Raw genomic sequence first — 18,020 nt, 5'->3', positions numbered from 1 at the left:
GTGATTTGATGTTGGGAAGTGCTGAACATGGAATTCCTCCTCCCTTTTGTGCCAGAAGGAGTGGTGCAGACAGGATGGTCTTGCTTCCATCCCTGCCTCAGCAGCTTGGCACTGACAGCTCAGCAAAGCACAGGGGATGTTCTGCTTGGCCACCTCTGCTTCTCAACACCTGAGTGGAGAAGTCATTGATACCAGAGTGAGGCTCTGAAATATTGCTGCAAATTTTACATAGATTTTTTTTTTTTTATTAATTTTACACAGGTGTTTTTTGGTTCTTTTTCCTGTAAGAAAGATATAAAATGTACTGTCTCAGTGAATATTAATATATGTAATAATTTGCCACTAAATACTTATAAGGATATATATACATCTAGCACAAAGAGAGTTTGATATCCAATTTCTTTGATTCACAGTATTTCAGTGAAAAGAGCAGAATACCAAAGTTCAAAATGATAATATATATTCAGTGTAAGTTTCTAGAAATGTAAAACTTATATACAAAATGCAGATTTGAAGACTGGAATATCACCTTTGTTTTTCCAGTGGACTGGTGAAATCAGCATTTTTCTATCAGTTTGAATATGTTTTTTTTAACCTAATCCCTGCAGTTGTTTAATCAGATTGTTGGTTCTTTTGGTTTGAGATGCTCACCATAATTGCAGTCTGTGGTAAGATCAGCACACAGGCTGCTGACAAAGGGAGGTGGAGAAACAATCCCCATGTGTATTAAATACCTTTTTATGAGTTGCTCCCTGTTTGTGATCGTGCTTGCTGGTCTTTTTTATTTCCTTCATGCAAGTGCTCAGTAGATGTTATGCCAGAAAAGCCTGACTGAATTTATCAGCAACACACCTTCATAAAGCATCCCTTTGAAATAAAATTGTTAGTTTTGCCATGTAAGCATTGTTAATAATGCAATGGGAGGAAGAAAGGATTTCTTAAAAAATCAGAAGTGTCTTTCCCTGGCTGCCAGCAGAGAGGTGCCCCCTGCTTGGAGTGTGGCTGCACAGTCAGGGGTTTTGGTTGTTTTTTTATTGAAGGCAGGTTTTTTGGAATTCAGGCTGCCTGAAGAGTTGGAGACATTGCAAAACAACCCCACTGACAGTAATGAAAATGTCTGTCTGTACCTGGAAGTTCTCACCTACACTGCAGCCTACACAAATTATCAAGGTGGAGAAAGAAAAAGGAAATGTTCTGAGGGGCAGAATTTCCTGGAAAGTAGGAGCTTTAAGTAAGGTTGATGCCCTTTAAAAATAAGCATTGTGATGCCTTACATGTATAGGTAAAGCCATGCAGGGTGTTACCCCTTGGATATTTGTTTTATCAGGAGAATACAGGGAGCCCATGATAAAATCTCTGTGCTTGCAACTTACTGATATTGAAGATGTTCAAATGTCATAAAAAATAAGCTAAAAGTGCCTCACATTTTCCTGGTACTCACATGATCACCAAAGTGGAATATTCATCCTCTATGCAAGCTCTCAAGAAATCTGTTCTACCTGATTTGTAAAAGCCAGGTGGAAACAAACAGATCACAGATGAGTCTGGTGAGATCTGGCACCTTAGATTTTTTTTTTTTTTTTTTTTTGGTTTTCAGGCAAAGCCAAATTCCAAAACATTGACCCTTCCAGTTGCTCAAGGAAAATACATTTGATCCTGGAAATCCTCCCCCTGGTCCTGAGCCCTTCAGCTGTGCCAGCTGCTGTGTGACATGCACTTGTAAATCTCAAAAATCAATCCTGCCTTTCTCTGGGTTAGCATAGGAACAGAATCTTAAACTGCTTTTAACATCAAGTGTTGAAAAACACTCAGAATGACATTGAAGTGTCATGATTCTGGCTGTATTATGGATGGTGGGTTTTTAAAAATCTTTAAAATTCATAGCACTTTCTTGATAAAGTAGACTGATTTTCTACTTGCTTTATTCAGTGTGAAGTATTTCCAAATTGATTTTAAACAGCTATTTCTTCAATTTGAGTAATTTTGTTACAAGCTAATAGACAATACCTAAGTGTACCTGAGCTTTAATGTTAACATATTTGTTTCAAAGTTGTTATCAACCTTAAAAAGCACAAAGCCAAGTGTGGTTGCTAAAACATGGGATGCAATATGCCATGTGATTCTAAGCCATCATGCATATTTATTATTTTCTTCCAAATTGCAGTGCTATTACTGGTAGATATATCAGGGGTTTAGCCTCAGCCTGTAATATGTCATGTATAGCACAACAATTTAAGAGGCTGAGATGTATTGATCCAAAACCAAGAATGCCAAGAGGGGAAAAAGCCTGACCTAGACCAATGCTGTTTTAATTATATCAAGGTTTTAGGTAGTTTATCATTGTTCAGGTTAATTTAGGTGAGCAAGGAAGTGATGCAATGAATTTCAGTGTTTGTAAAGGAAGCTTAAAGGGGGAGATTTTCAAATCAAGTCCAGTTTCTCCCACAGCATTTTGGTTTTTCACCTGTCCTAGCCAGACTGTGGCTCAGTTCTGAGAGTGCTTGAATTCAATCTGAAAGGAGAGGCCAAGCTTTATATTTATTCATCAGCAATTGCTGGAGGAGGCCACAGATTTGGGAATCTGGGGCCAGAGCTGTGCCACCAGCTCTGCCTCCTGCCCTGGGTGCTGCACTCTCAGGCTGAGCCTGTGCTAGAGAGGAGGTTTCTACTCATGTCTCTTGTATTTTGAATCTTCCTCAAAATCAGGAGTGTGGCAAAAAACAGCCCACAGAATGGCATGTAGAGGAAATCAGCCCTGCAAGTGGGTAAGCTGAGAGAAAGGTCTGGTTTGCCCCACTGATAGTAAGGTTAGGATTAGGTGTTGGGATACCTTGATTTATTTCTTCTTTTTGCCTTTGCATTGTCATGTGTCATTAGGCAAAATGCTTCTGCAGTTCCAGTAGTGCCATCTGCAAAAAGAAATAAGGTTAATGTAGGTCATGCACTGTAACATCCCTGCAGTATGTGGTAAACCCTTTTAAAGAGGGAAAATGGGATCCTGGTAAAGAAACACGAGATTTAACAATGCAGGAGTTCCTTAAACTTCCTTGTTGTCCCACGACAAGTCACTCCTGCTGCTTCCTCTTTTAAATGAACATTTTAAATGAATACACAAGAAACTAATACTAGTTCAGTAATAGTATTTTGTGGAAACCTATGGTAGATGCTGCAACAGGGCATTAGCAAGCTATGCATGTTCAGCAGTGCTGAATTCTTTCAGACATCATCAGCAGGGAGTTCTGCCTAAGTATGGACTTGACAATTTGTCCCTTTGTGTGTATGTTTGTGTGTTCCTAAGGACATGGTTTGGCCTGCAGAACCCCTGTTGCTGGAGGGGCTGTTCAAGAAAGGGAGCATCATTCAGAGTCTTGGAAACCCAGCTGGGATGGTAGGATGGGCTTTCAGAAGGTTGTCCTCCTTGTAAGCAGACATTAAATGTGGAACCCTATGATGGGATTTTTACTTTTTTTCCCCTTTTCCTCTTTTTTTGAAAAGAGTTGCAAAAACAGGTAGTTCTCAAGAGACCAAGTTATAAACCAGCATTTTTCAATGAGACATTGAAAACATGCACAGGCACCTCACCAAGTGAGGCAGGGCAGCCTCCTGTCATGGAGCTAAAGCTTTAGCTGCTGCTAAAGTGAGTAGTCACAGCTTTGTGTTCTCTTCTGCTGGCTGGCAAAGTTCAGCTAGCAGGGAATGTGTTTTATCTCACTGCTGGAGCAGGATAAGGACATGTAAGCAGCACAATTAAGGATGAGGACATGTAAGTGGGACAATTAAGGGTGACTCAACTGACAAGAATTAGCTGCTACATTAGCCTTTTATATCTTGCCCTGCCTCTTATTTTCAGAGGGTTGTTAACCTGGTCACCCCTAGTGAGGCTAATTGTGTGTGAATCCAAAGACCCTTAGTGTGAGTGCTCATAAAATAGAAAGATGAGTTGCTAATGGGACTTTTGCACATTTGATACAGAACTATTTTGTCATTGCTGCCTTGTCAGCAGAAGGAGCAGGTGGGTTTGCAGGTCCTCTGAGCAGAATGCCACTTTTTGCCACCAGTCCTGGAGGTCCTGGAGGGAAATGTGTTCTCCCTGTGTCACTGCATATTGTTATAGCAATGAAGATCTATTTGTGCTCATTGCAAATACTTACAAAGTAATTGTCCCTCTGCAAGCATCTCTCTCTAAACTATTGTTTAGAACTGCCAGCCACATCTTTGTTCTTTATTAAGAGTAAGGCAGCAGCACAGAGTCTGTAGGTATCAGGAGATAATCATTCCCCAAGGGCCTTTGAAACACTTCACAACCAAAAGGTTGTGATTGCTCCAGGATTGCTGTGCTGCTTATTATTCCTTATTGCTTAATTATGGAATCTGAGTGTGTTTCCTGGATGCTGTCACCTGAATAAGATTCTCCACTTCTCATGCTCTGCTTCAATGTTACATGGAAATCTCTGTAGATGTACAGGGCAGGCCAGTTCTGGAAGCTCTTCTGACTTCTTGGGAGAGAAGAAGAGTATTCATAAATGAGGTTGTGTATCTAGAAAAGAAAAATTATCATGGACTTCCTCTGAAGTAAATGGCCTGTTTTTGTTGAGCCCACAGCTTTGGTGTTATTGCATCATATTCTAACCAGCTGAGCTCATCCCAGCTCCCTGGTTCAGTGAGTCTCACATGACTTACTTCCTTGAAAATAAATGCACTCTTGTGTCTTCACACTGGAAAATACAAGTAGAAAGTGTGGTCTTTTCCAGGCTCACTTGGCCTAGAAATCTACCCTGAATTACTGATTTTGTAAAATCTTGGATTTAATGCTTCATTGAATCATGTAATCTACTCTAAGGAAGGGGAAAGCCATTCAGTGTGTATTTTAGCCTTAGCCTTGATTTTTTTTGAGTGTATTCATTCACAGAAGATGTGAAGATGGGTGAAAAAACTCAGGTGTCTAAATCATCACCTAAATTTCCAGGTGAAACTCCTTCTGAACTTAATTCCTTAAGCTTGTTCTTGGAAACTTGAATAAGAAATAGGCTGGGTGAAACTCCCTTATTATCACAAGGTTGGCATAAAGTTTGCTTAATGAGGTGCCTTGCATGGCAGCACTTGATTTTTAAATCCCTTTTCATTGCTGAAATCCAAACATTGGTAGCACTTTCCATCGTGGCTCTGTGTGCTAGTGTGGGTCCTCTGTGTTCTGCAGGAGCTGCCTGCAGCCCTGCTAGCAAGCTCTTGTGTCATAAAAAAGAATTTGTTCAGGAAATAAAAATGTATTGTTTTCATTGTTAGAGGATGCTACTAAATTGGCTGTATGTTTGTCTAATAATCACATCTAAAGCTGATTATTCTCATAATAGCCTTAAGATATTATTTAAAAATAAATATATAAATGCACAACTTTTGTACTAATACTAGTTTTTAATCTCTTCTTGTTTCTATGAAGTCTGAATGAGATTTTCAAAATTGAATAATAATTTGATCCGTTAATCTTTTGAAGCTAGTAATTTTATTTTCCCCTCTTTGCAGTCTCTGAGGCTCACAAATGAATAGAGCTTCATTACTGGAGTCTGCATTTAATAACCATTATCCATTATCTTGTAATTAAGACTCCCTGTAACGAATCATGAGGACAATGCAAAAATACATAGTACATTTCTTTAATGAACTGGAAAATGTTCATCTTGTTCTATTTAGTAATGAGTTGCTGAATAGTCATTAAATCCACTGGAGAATAGAACTAGATGGATTTTGAAGACTATCTTGAGTTTGTGGTTAATCTATTAGAATTAAAATTTCATCTTCTATTTTTATCAACAGCTGATTAGAAGTCATTCTGTTTGACCAAATTGATTAGAAGACCATATACAAGGGCAGCTGTTGTTTAATGAAAGTTTTTAATGAAACTGTACCACAGAGACTTGCAATTATAAGACTTATAAAAGCTTTGACTTACCTTATAGCAGAAAAAATGGGAAGTGTTGCACTGAAGGACTTTTAAGTGCTACATTTCGAAAGGGAAATTAAAAATATAATTTGGTGATGTTGAAGTTTCACTTGCACTGCTCCTTGTTTTAATGTGACTATCAGATGTCCGTGGTGTCTCTCTGGAAGGGAGCAGCTCTGAAATGTGCAACTCAATTGTCTCTCCTGTGTGCTCTGTTCTTTGCAAAGCTCTATCAACTATTAATTGCCTCTTCTGCACATTGCACTGGCTGTGGAATTAGAATTTCTTGCAAATAGCTGTTTCTCTCCAGAATGGAAGTTGTCACAGGAGGGTGCAGTTGAATCACCCCTGGGCTGGAATCCTACAGAGCAAACCCCAAAGCCCATGCTGACATTTGGTTGTGTTTAAAAGCCACAGAAACTGGCCTGGCTGTGCCCCCAGGCTGGGGCCAGCTGTGCCATCAGGAAGGCACTCTGCAGCTCACACAATGTACTCAAGGCAGCTCCTTGCTTGGAGCCAGCACTGAAACTTCCCTTCCCTGCCCTAGGGGATGTTGTAGAGGCATCATCCTTCACAGAAGAGACAAAACGGACCCCAAGCCAAATTTGAAGTGGAAGCAGATGCAGTTCCAATTGACTTAAGTGGATGATGCACTACTACATGATGTTTGAATTATCCCTCTTCTTCTCCCAATTACTTTGATAATTAATGATCCCACAGTACACCTTTTCTAAGAAGTAGGTTCCTAGGGGTGAAGTGCGTCCTAATGAAATTAAAGAAGTTTTGTCATTGTGTTCTGTCAATGCTGGATCATGCACTGCAGGGCATATTATTTTTTGTTAGTTTCTTAGCTTTTTGTTACACTGTGCTTCAGGATTTTTTTTTCAAGCAAGAAAACACAAGAATGTCACACGAGTATTAAAACAGGCAGTGGAGAGTATTATTCACTAGTGAGAAAACAGGAAAAAAAAAGCCAAGGCTAACTCTTGTTCTTTAAAGAACACAGATGTTTTGACCTTGTTACTGCATTAAATCAGACAGTGGATTTAAGTGTAGTAACTTGCAATGCTACAATTGCAAAACACATAAAAGGGGAGTTTTCCCTTGGTTTACAGTATTACACAGCTGATTTAGTAAACACATATGAGATATCCTTCCCTTCTCCTGAAAACAGCTGCAGGAGATGCAATAGCAGTAGACCAAGTAGATGTGCAGCTAAATTTAAAAAACCTGATGAAAATAATATCTATTTTCAAGGATTCTTGTGGAAACACTAAAATGTTGGTTTATGTTCACCACAGGGACACACGTGCAAAGAAATGCCTCAGAATTGCTGTGAAGCAGGAGGGCATCTTTGAGGCTGTGAACCTGTGTGTGCAGAGGGACTCTTGTTCTAAAACTGCTGTGAAACATTTTACTTCCTTTCAGGTTCTGATTTTATAAAGACATCCACAGGAAAGGAGGTGGAAAATGCGACCTTTCCCGTTGGCATAGTCATGATGAGAGCCATCAAGGAGTACTACTGGCAAACTGGCTACAAGGTACTTCTCATGTCCTTCCTAAAAATTAACCAACTTTTGGAACACTCATTCTGAAAGAAATAAGAATGTAATAGGATTGATTTGCTAATACTATTTTTTTTTTTTATTTTGTCTTTTCTCCCTTGAAGAACTGTTACTTCTTTCTATGAAATGCAATCAAAGGGTGCCTTACTGCATCTGGATTTGAATTTTGCTTCAGCATTTAAGTGGCCATGTCCATTAATAACAGGGCTGACAGTGGCTGAAGTGCTCCCATAAACCTCAGCAGAGCTGCACAAATGTAGAGCCTGCCCAGTGTACACTGCATTTTCTGACTTTGTCCTGCAACCCAAGGGACACATTTTGCTCTTTCCTCCCTTGCCAGAGAGGCTTTCCAAGGGGACAAGGAGGCAGATCCAGTTGTTTCCTGGTGCCTGGGATGGAAGGAAGGAGAGGAGGGACAGGGGTTGGAAGAACATGTTGATCAATCAGGTCACTGTCAGGTGAGATCAGTGGAGAAAAGGGGGATGTACAAAAAGCCAGTGATGGGCTATCTGTGCATTCATCCTTCTGCTGAATCACTGAGGAAGGAGATTCCCAGCAGGCTTAAGCCACCTCTCAGTTCCTTTTTCCATGGGCAGGTGGGGGCTGCCATTGGATCTGGTGCTGGTTCAGCAGTGGGATTTGTTCAGCACCAGGGCAGCAAACCACACCTCTAGCTAAGAGCTTCTCCCCAGTTCTGGCCACCCTTCCCTCCTTGCAGCTCCTCCTCCTGTCCCTTCTGCAGAGCACTGCCAGGTACAGTGTCAGGACATGGGATGAGAGTGGGATGGGGCAGAGATGGATCCTGGGGCTGTGGCACACTCAGAGTGTGTCCATCCACTCTCTGGAGCCATCTGGGTGAGGCCAGCGTGGATCCCTGGGCTGTCCCCACTCCTCCCCTCCCCTGTGTGCCACAAGCTGCATTAGCACAGCTTTGTCCCCAGAACTGGATATAAATGTTGAATTCACCTTTTGCTTTCAAAGGAGGCATTCATGGCATGAAATGTGTTTTTAAGAGCAAGTGCTCGTGTCTGTGTGCATGTGTGTGTCAGGGAATTAGATGTAAACTGACTTTATGTACTTTTATTAACTGAAGACAATATTATCAGTGAGAAGGAATTTCTAAATGCTTTCTTTAACAAACTAATTTTGCTGCTGTAGGGATGCTTTCCAAGGCGTTGCCTGGGAAAAACAGGTTAATACAGAAATTAAACTTCTTCAAGGGAAGGAACAAGTTGCAGAGTAAAATCTATTGACTGATAAGCTGTGGTGGTGATATGAAAAGTGTGCAATATAATGGGAAATAATCTTTTCCTGTCATTATTGAAGGACATACATAAATTGGTTTTTCTGTTGGGAAAACCCCCAATCCAGAAAAACTTATTACTTTTAATAATGTGAGGTGAAGAGAAAATTCTTGAGGAGATGAACTTATTAAGCAAAATAATGAAATGCTGTGAAACAGCAGGAAAGTGGTAGCTGGACTTTGTACTGCTCTTGAATTCAATTCCAACCCCCCTTCCTTTTTATGTTTTTATGACAGTCAGATGTGCTGTTTGGAAAGCTGGGAAATGGAGGAGAGGACAGGCTTGTCTTTGTCAGCTTTTTTTGCAAAGAAAAGAGATTTCAGAATCTGCCAAAAGGGGAAGGAATTCTGAATGATGGTTTTAATTCCCATATTAACTCTGTTTCACTTGTTTTTGCTCACAGATTATCTCAAAGAGACGTAGTATTTCTAGGAAGAAACCTAAATTCAAATTTCATTAGGATTTCTTTTCCTGAGGGAAAACACATTCCAACTGTTTTTGTTTATTATCTAGAAGATGCTTTTCCAGTGTCTGGGCTTTAAATTCTTTTTGGAAATTTAATGTTAACAGATGTATTCATACACTCACACATCTATTTGTCCATCCACAAAAACACAGTCTTCGTGGTTTGGATTTATCAGGCTTTTCCTGCTTTTGTTCCTGTTAATCTTATTGGAAATATGCCATTATCACAATGCTCCAGCATGAGAGAAGGATTTGTGCTCTGTTTGTTGGTCCTTAAATCACTATATAAAAAAGATTACCAAACCCATTTAAAAACAGATACTTTCTGATTCCACTATTATATCCATAAGGCACAAAGAAATCCTCAGTGCAGTGAGGTTTTGGGAGCTTACATACTAAAACAAAGTAATTCCTGCTTAATGTAAAGATAATGGCAGAAGGAAACATAGGAAGAATCACTGTGTGCTACATGTTTTTCAGATTTGCTTTTTTTTCTACAGGAAGAATTTTTCCTGATTCTCCTTGCTTTTCAAGAGTTTAGGTAGCTGCTCCAGGCCAACATTTTGGCATTTTTGATGAGGGATTTGATAGCTGAGTGTCACAAGCTCTGCCTCAGAAGGAGATGTGTTTAAATGGCACATAGCCAAAGGGCTGGCACTAGGGGTGTATGCCAAGTGCACAGCAGGTCCATCATGGGATTCAAGCCATGCTTTACCTCAAAGAGGAGTTTTCCTTGGTGTTTGTGCCTTTGCAGACGTGGCAGTTCTCCTTCACAAATGACACACCTCTCAGAAGTTCTGCAGTTCTTGTGAAGCACCTTTCAGTTACTGATACAGACATAATTTAGTTCCCTTTTGGAAAATTTTAGTGAAAAATTAAACCTCTGATAAGTTTGAATGTACAGCCAAATCATGTTTAACTGTGCTGCACAGGCTTTTTGCAAAATACTTACTGCTGCCCATGAGTCAGCCACCTCACATGCAGCATCTCCAGTGTTGTGTTACTGCTGTGTATTTGTTGTTGTGTTTGGAATTGGATTGGCAGTAGGATGATGGCATGGGCACCCTGCAGACACCCCAGTCCTAGAGGCAAAGTGCTCCCATTAGACCTCAAGCCCAGCTCCTGAGAAGGTGCACAGGGGTCAGAAGTATTGCTCCCTCAGGATGGAAATGTTTGGCAGTGATGGCTGAGGGCTGATAGCTCCCAAAGCTAGTCCAGACCCTGTCCTGTTTGCAGCCAGTCCTTACAGGTAGGGCTGATACACCCCAGGCACCCTGAGACTGCAGCTGTGCAAACACTGCTCGCTCTTCTGGGCTTGCTGATGGATCACAATGTGCACTGCACGTACTCATGATTTTTTTCTTTCTCTCTGAAGGTTGGATTTAAGCCTGCAGGGGGCATCAGGACAGCCAGAGAAGCTATTACTTGGCTGATGCTGGTGAAGGAGGAGCTGGGAGTGGCGTGGCTGACACCGGAGCTCTTCCGCCTGGGTGCCAGCAGTTTACTGGGGGACATCGAGCAGCAGGTTGGTTGTTGGCAGCTTACAGCTCGTGGAGAGCAAAAGTAATCTTTCTAAATGTGCTGGCTTACTGCTTCTGCAGGAATGGAACATCCTTCTGATTCATTATTAATGCCAGGTTCACTTCCAGCTCAGTGTTAAGTTGGAGCTGTTGTTACAGACATCTCTGGGGCTCTGATGTTGGGGCAGCTGACCATGCTCTAGGCCGTGTTTGCAGTGTAAAATTTTACAAAATTTGGGCAAAAAGAGCTCAGTGTCTGCATGTACAGAGCCTTTTCAAATGCATGGCAGTGTTCTCCCCTTCAATCCCAGCCTCACAGACCCTTTGTGTCACTGTGCCACAACTCCTCACTGTGTATTTCCTCCCTGTGGGGAAAGTCACATCTCATCCTACATATGGGTGCTGGTTGTTTCCTGGGGAAGAAGTTCCCAGTGGGAAGGAGGATTCTGACCTATGTACCTGTGAGCTGCATCACTGGCACAGGCATCAACCCCAATGGATGCAGAATAATTGGCAACAGGGCAGTGTCATAGGAACTACCAAAACATGGAGGCTTCTGGTCTTGACTCCCATGTTCATTAAGCCCAAGAGAGGAGGTGATATTACCTTTAACCAAAAAAAAATATCTGAGAGTCATTATCCTGCTGCTGCTGCTGGGAAAATGAGGTATAGGGGATTTGAGGGGAGGACAAAAGCACCAGTCTTTTCCCTTTCCTCACCTTTCCTAGCAATTGAAATACTGACATGTTTTAAGAACAGCTGAGAGATGTCAGGTTAATATTCATGATTGCTGAAAACCCCTGGCTCACTCCTGCCATGAGAAGGATATTGTTTTGCTCTCTCTGCCTCACTCTTGACCTAAAATTATGTCCCTGGTTCTGAGAGAGCAGCATGAGCTTTCTCTTTGCCACTGCCTTCACTGCTGGGTGTTAGATCACAGCCAGTGATTGTGTTGCACCATTTGTTCTGATTTCTTAGGGGTTTTGTCTTTTACCTGCCAGGGATTGCACAAATGCCCCAGCCATGACCAAAGCTCTTGCTGTTCTGTGCTGTCTAAAAACATGGAAGATAAAATGTCCCTGTCACTATATTCAATAAAACAAACATACTGAAATAGTCAAAATCAGATGACAGAGGAAAGCATTGACTTGTACCTGGCTCTTTTTGAAGAGTCTTTGCTTTTTTCTTTTTCTTTCCAAGCACAGCAGCAAGAGCCCTTCGTTCATATCCTACAAACAAACATATTAAGGGATATTACATGATATTTTATGCACAAACACAAACAAATATCCTCATCTGGCGTGCCTTTAATTTGTTACTTCCTTGACACTTGCAGCTTTATGGTCATATATAATTCCATCATAAATTTTCTTTTTTTCTTGCAGATTTTCTATCATGTGACTGGCACTTATGCACTTCAGCATGAACTGGCAATGGCTTAGACACAAAACCAACTCAGGATTACTTTTACAAAAGAGGTCTTTAAGCAAACAGCATTCAGAAGTCTTCTGACAACCAAGTGCATATGATAGAATTAAAGGCCTAATTCTCCCTTCTTCATAATTAATGGTATTTAAAAATATGCTCAAGTCTGCTGGTTGTACTTGATCCAAAAAGCAGAAAAAAGTGGCATTTCTGAAATAGTCAAATAGTTAATACATACAGATTTGCAAAGTTAATCTTGCAAAGTTCCTCAGGCCAGCCTGAAAAGCTTATTAATGGCAACACTGAAATGCTATGAAAAAGATTTAGGTGGCCTGGTAACACTTTGCAATCACAGAATATGAAATATCTATGGAATGTTTCAGATTGCTAATTAAGAGCTACCAATCTTGGAATAGATTTCCATTTACCTCAGACAAAATCTTCTGGCACAGATGTTTGCACTATTAATTGTTCTGTTGATTCAGTTTCAAGCACTGTGATGGGAAAGAAGAATGAAACTATTACTTCTCTTTTATAAAATGTCTTCTTTTATAAAATGTAGCCAAAAAAAAAAAAAAAAGAAGCAACCAGACCTTTTTTTTATTTTTCTTTGTATTTTCCCCCCCAAACTTGGGCACAGACATCCATATTTAGACCCTTGAATAAAAGTGGCTTGATTTCTAGAACAGCTGAGTATCCACAGTTGCTCCTGAAGCTAATGGGAGCTCTGGGTGATCAGAACAACTGAAAATCAAGCAGTCTCTATACAGGTGCCTAACTATGCATTCAGGGGCCTATTTTTAGGCATTTCACTCTTAAAATTTTAGTCTAACTTGCTTAGAAGCTCCAATTCCTGTCTCCTGTCATTTTAAAACACATTCATGCAAATCTTTCCATTTTAATGTAGGGGGGTTTGACTGTCAGTTTGCAGGTGTCACTGCTAGGCTGGCTGAACTTCGACTTTGCCATTCTTAAAGAAATAATTTAATTTAAAAGATTATCTGAATTGTGTCCTATATGGGGTTTCATGCTTGAATGTAAAAAAAAAATGTGCTTTTTTCAGAGCACATTAAGAACAATACCCAAATCACCAACACCTTTTGCATATCAGACTGGAGCCAGTAGATTCATTATATCAGAACTGCATTCTGCTCACTAACCAGAGTTGTACTAAAAACTTAATTATCTTATCATCATGACTAGTCTCACTGACTTAAGTAGGTCTCATCATGGAAGTAAGAGGAGGAGGAGGATTTTGCTGTAAATCAAGCTACATGGTGCATTTATTACAAAGAGATTTATTACAAAGAGATTTATTATAAAGATAATAACTCTGTTATTTATCTGGCTATACCACCTGAATCACTAGAGTGCTACAAAACACCCTGGACAGATAGGAAAACTGATTAGGGGGAAAGAAACTGAGAAAAACAACATGTATAGAAAGCAAAATCCTATACAAAGTGCTCAGGAATCAAAATGTGCCTTAATTTCTCAGGAAATGGTTCATCCAAGGCTTTCAGTCTTTTTCTGCTTTAGGTCTCAGCACAGAAGGTGAGGCTGAGCTGTGACTCTGTTTTCACATTTGTTTTCCTGAAAATGGCCAATATTTACCATGAGTTTTCCTTTTGATTCCATTGCCAATTCCATCAAGGAAAAATCCAAGTGCCTGCCTGTGTATGGAGAGGGAAATTCTGCTGCTGAGCTTTCAGAAATACAGAGCCTCTTACAAGAAATCAGCTCCCACCAGGTTTTTGCCAGTCTGACCCTCTGCCATGCCCTCCCAGCCTGGATTTTGCTGCTGTTTAGCTCAAGCTTTATAAATGTTATTAAATGTTATAAATGCCCATACTTGCACAGCAGGAAGTGATGCCACTTGCAAACCACACTTTTTTTTGTTGTTGATTGTCTTTCAGACAATTAGGGTGATGATAGAAAGTATTTTTTTGGAGGAGCTTTAGTTCCTAGGTTCAGGACTCTGTGTAGCTCCTTAAAATTAATGGAGGTCCAACTTTGCCACCTCACTGTGTAAGATGAGTCTCTGAGAACAACCTCTCTGTCTCCATGGAAACTGTGTTGATGAAAGAAGTTGCCAGGAGGAATTCTCTCAACACTTTTGATGTGCACATGGGCTACTGGTGGTGACTTCAGGGGTGACAGGCTGTGTTTGCAGAGGGAGAGGTTCCTGAAGGGTTGAGGATAGCCACTTCCCTTCTCCATCAATGTTAAAAACACACCTTTGTGAAATACTGTGCAACTCCAAGCCAACCTTTGTTTGCAGAGGAGCTGGATTGGAAAGTAGTTTACACATTTTTTCTCTTGGAATCTTTATATTTTTGTCAAAAAGAAAAAAAAAAAAGTGAGTCTGTAAACACATGGAAATAAAGATGATTCTGGTTTGGAGGTTGTTCTTTCTTCAGCAATGAGCAGAAGGCTCAGTGTTCTAGAGCAAGTGGTTGTCTCTGTTTAACTCCATGGTGATTCAGGTGATATTCACATTATCTGTGTCTGTGGGCCACCAACAGAACCCTGATCCTGGTGTCTCATCCTTCCTGCAGGAGCTGCTGGAACCAGCCAACAGTGACTCAGCTGGCAGCCCTGGGGGATGTGAGGGGTTCAGGCTGGGCCAGGGCAGGGAACAAGGTTTATCCAAGGGGATGCATCTCTGAGCAGGGCTGGGATCCATCCTGGGATGAGGCTGGGCCAGGAGCATTCCCAAAGCACTGAGCCTGTGCCCCAGCCAAAAGCAGGGACTGTCATCAGCTCTGAGCTGCCAGGAGCTGCATTCCCACCACAAGGAGCTGGAGCTCTCACTGTGGGCTCCTGGGCTTGCTGCCCTCACCCTGACCCTTCCCTGCCCTTTTTCCATCTTCCCATCTTTTTGCTGCTGCTCCTCAGCTGAAGTTTGTGGAGGCTGCAGGCAGCACGTGAGGACCTGAACTCCTGGGAGGTTTTGGGGGGCAGCACCATCTCTGCACAGAGTTGGGGAAAAGTTCAGATTTAGTTCTGTGCTTCAGGCCATTAGAGAAGGAACAGGCAATTATACACTCGTGTCTAAATATATTTAAGAGTGTAACATATGTTTTGTGCAAGTCAGTCTTGTACACTAATTTATTATTTTTATAACACTTATTCGTTTAGGATTTTAAATAGCTTCATTTTGTAGACCACATTACTTTGCAAAGAAGAGAATAAATTAAAGAAGAAAGTAAAGTAGAAGCTGCAAATCTAGAATATTCTGCATCAGCTTATTTACTAGAAGAGGGAATTGGGTGAGAGGGTAGGCTTTTTTCCTGGTTTGTAGGAAACAAAGATATTAAATAGTAATTATTTGTGAAGTGCACACATCAGCTGGGGCAAGTAATACTTTGATATCTTTATTTCATCAGTCATATAAGTTCATTCTTTCATTTCCTTTGTGAAGCAGGGAACATACATTATATACCACAGCACATGCCACAGAGACAGAAAAAACTGATCTACTTTTAATTTTATTTTGCTCAGTTGGAACTTTGGCTCCTTGCCTCTCTTGGGGAGCAAAAAAACCCCATGAACAGCAACAGCAAGTTTTATCCAAATCTGGGTGAGCTTTTGCTGAGCTCACAGCTGGATGATATATATTGTATGGGGAAGGAGTAAAAGGAGGGAACTGCTTTTATTTAGGTGAGAAAGAAAATTCTGGTCAGTCCTTATTAACAAAGCAACTGCAGAGAAGAGTATTCTTATTATGAAAAGACAGCATTGGTAAAATTACTGATTGCCTGTTACTATTGAAATCACAGGAAGTCAGAACCATGCTGAATGAAGAGGTGATAAGACTTAGAAAAAAGCACCAAGAATGTTTGCAGCTCTTGCACTCCTTAAAATCAGGAGTAAGTGGATGATGGGTGCAGAAAAATACAGCAAAGCTTTCTTGAGGCATAAAAGTTTCAGATCTCTGAGATCACAGGGAGTGTTTGAAACCACTGAATTGGGGAAGCATAAATTTAAAATTGCTTCTTTAGCTGAGATGAAAACAAAGGGCTTTTTAAACAATGTTAACAAACTGAGGAAGCCATACTGGAAATGACTACACTTGTTTTTTCAAGTCTTGCTTGCTGTATGGAAGGAGTAGAGGAATCACAGAATCACAGAGTGGGTGAGGTTGGAAGGGACCAGAGCTGGCCCAACCTGGATTGTGTCCAGAGGGTTCTGGAATATCCCCAGGGAGGGAGACCCCACAGCCTCTCTGGGCAATCTGTTCAATGCTCAGTCACTGCACAGCAAAGTCCTCCCTGATATTCACAGAGTTCTTCCTCATAGTTCTGTAGGATTTCCAGAGCACCAGTTTCTGCCTCTTGTCCTCTTGCTGAGACCTCTGAGCACAGTCTGGTCCATCCTCTGGCCCTCTCCCTCCAGATATGAATAGACAGTGATGTCTCCTCTCATCACCTCTTCCTGAGGCTGAATTCCTAATTCCTAACTCCTAATTGCTTTGCAGGCTTAGCTGGTGGAGATGAGCATCACTTCTATACACCACAGCAACCAGACCCTAAGATGGATGATGACTTGCCTAGAAAGATGAGGGAAACCTTCCTAACCTGATTTTTCCATTTCAGTAATAGCATGAGCTCTGGTTTTATTCAAAGTCTTAAAGGAGTTCTCACCTCTTTACTAGTTAACAATGTAAGCAAACAGGCAAAGCAGCCAACCAGTTCCCTCCCTATGCCTGGGCCAAGGTAATCCCATGGGTTAGGGGTCCCTGTCACTGTCACTGTCACTGTCCCAGCCTGGTGGGTCACCACTGAGCCTGCCAGCTGCACCAGCCAGCCTGAGAGCTGCCCTGGGCTGGGAAGTGTGCAAAGAGTGGAAAACTCTCTCTAGTCATTGCTGGTCCATCGAGATCTCTTCTTTTTTCCACCCCAAAGCTCAGAGCTGAGCAGCCAGCTCCTTAGGAGGAGGAGGAGAATGAGTGTGCTCCATGATTTAATTTAATTACATGTAAGATGATTAGGGATGTTATCTTCATTTCCAGCTCCATGTCAGAAGGCTGGCTCAAGGCTGGCATGTCTCAGTGCTGGCTGCTTTCTGCTGCCTTCTGCAGAGGCTGGGGCTTTCTTCAAAGCACAGGCACTTCAGCTGACCCAGGGTGGGGTTTCTTGGTGGAACTTTTTTAAAAGTTCTGCTCTGAAACAGAGCAGAGAGTGACTCTCAGGGCTCTGAACAGGAAGAGCTTTGTGTTCTAGTTAGCACATATCTGTCCAATTCCAAAAAAACCCCATGAATGCCTCCACCCCCTGTGACAGCAGCTGTAACAAGGCCTCCGGGACAGCTGTGATGGGAAGATGTAGATAAAGGAAAAACAGAGGGGCATGGAGAAAAGTTGTGAGAAGGAAGAGAGATCACTGCCACTGCTGTTATTGCTTCACTGAAGTGTAATCTTTTGTGATCTCTTTGGAACGGGAGGTAAATAATAAAACACAAGGGAGGGAAAAAATTAAAATAAATGCAGTGTGTGAGTGCATGTTAAAACAGATGTCAGATTAAAAATAACTGAAAAAGAAATTCTACTGTAGGGGGAAAAACTGCTTTTTCCTTCTACATTTTATATTCCACCTTCATTAGGCAAAAAGTGAAAGAGCTGTAAAGGGAAAGGGGAACTTTTGTTGTTTCCCTCTGAATGTTAAGAAAAGCCTAATGCAGGCACAGAGGGGAGGCTCTGTGGTTCATGGTGCTGGAGCAATTCTCAGGCTGAAGCCCAGAAGCTGCAAAGATGTTAAATAGATGCTGTGTGTGCTGAGCCCTGGGACTTGGAGCTTTAAAT

The 18,020-nt window shown here is 41.3% G+C and overlaps 1 protein-coding gene across 1 annotated transcript in view; it reads left to right on the top strand.

The window, feature by feature from the left end:
- Positions 1 to 14,620, top strand: part of DERA (deoxyribose-phosphate aldolase) — a 40,618-nt gene extending 25,998 nt beyond the window's left edge. Inside the window, exons 7-9 of the mRNA XM_056482474.1 lie at positions 7,367 to 7,479; positions 10,648 to 10,797; positions 12,178 to 14,620. Coding sequence (XP_056338449.1) covers positions 7,367 to 7,479; positions 10,648 to 10,797; positions 12,178 to 12,234 — 320 coding nt within the window. The 3' untranslated portion in view covers positions 12,235 to 14,620. The remainder of the gene's footprint in view (positions 1 to 7,366; positions 7,480 to 10,647; positions 10,798 to 12,177) is intronic.
- The last annotated feature ends 3,400 nt before the right edge of the window (positions 14,621 to 18,020 follow it).

The sequence above is a fragment of the Oenanthe melanoleuca genome, chromosome 1A, assembly GCF_029582105.1.
Source record: "Oenanthe melanoleuca isolate GR-GAL-2019-014 chromosome 1A, OMel1.0, whole genome shotgun sequence".
Lineage (NCBI taxonomy): Eukaryota > Metazoa > Chordata > Aves > Passeriformes > Muscicapidae > Oenanthe > Oenanthe melanoleuca.
This window is presented reverse-complemented; position numbering and strand designations above follow the sequence as displayed.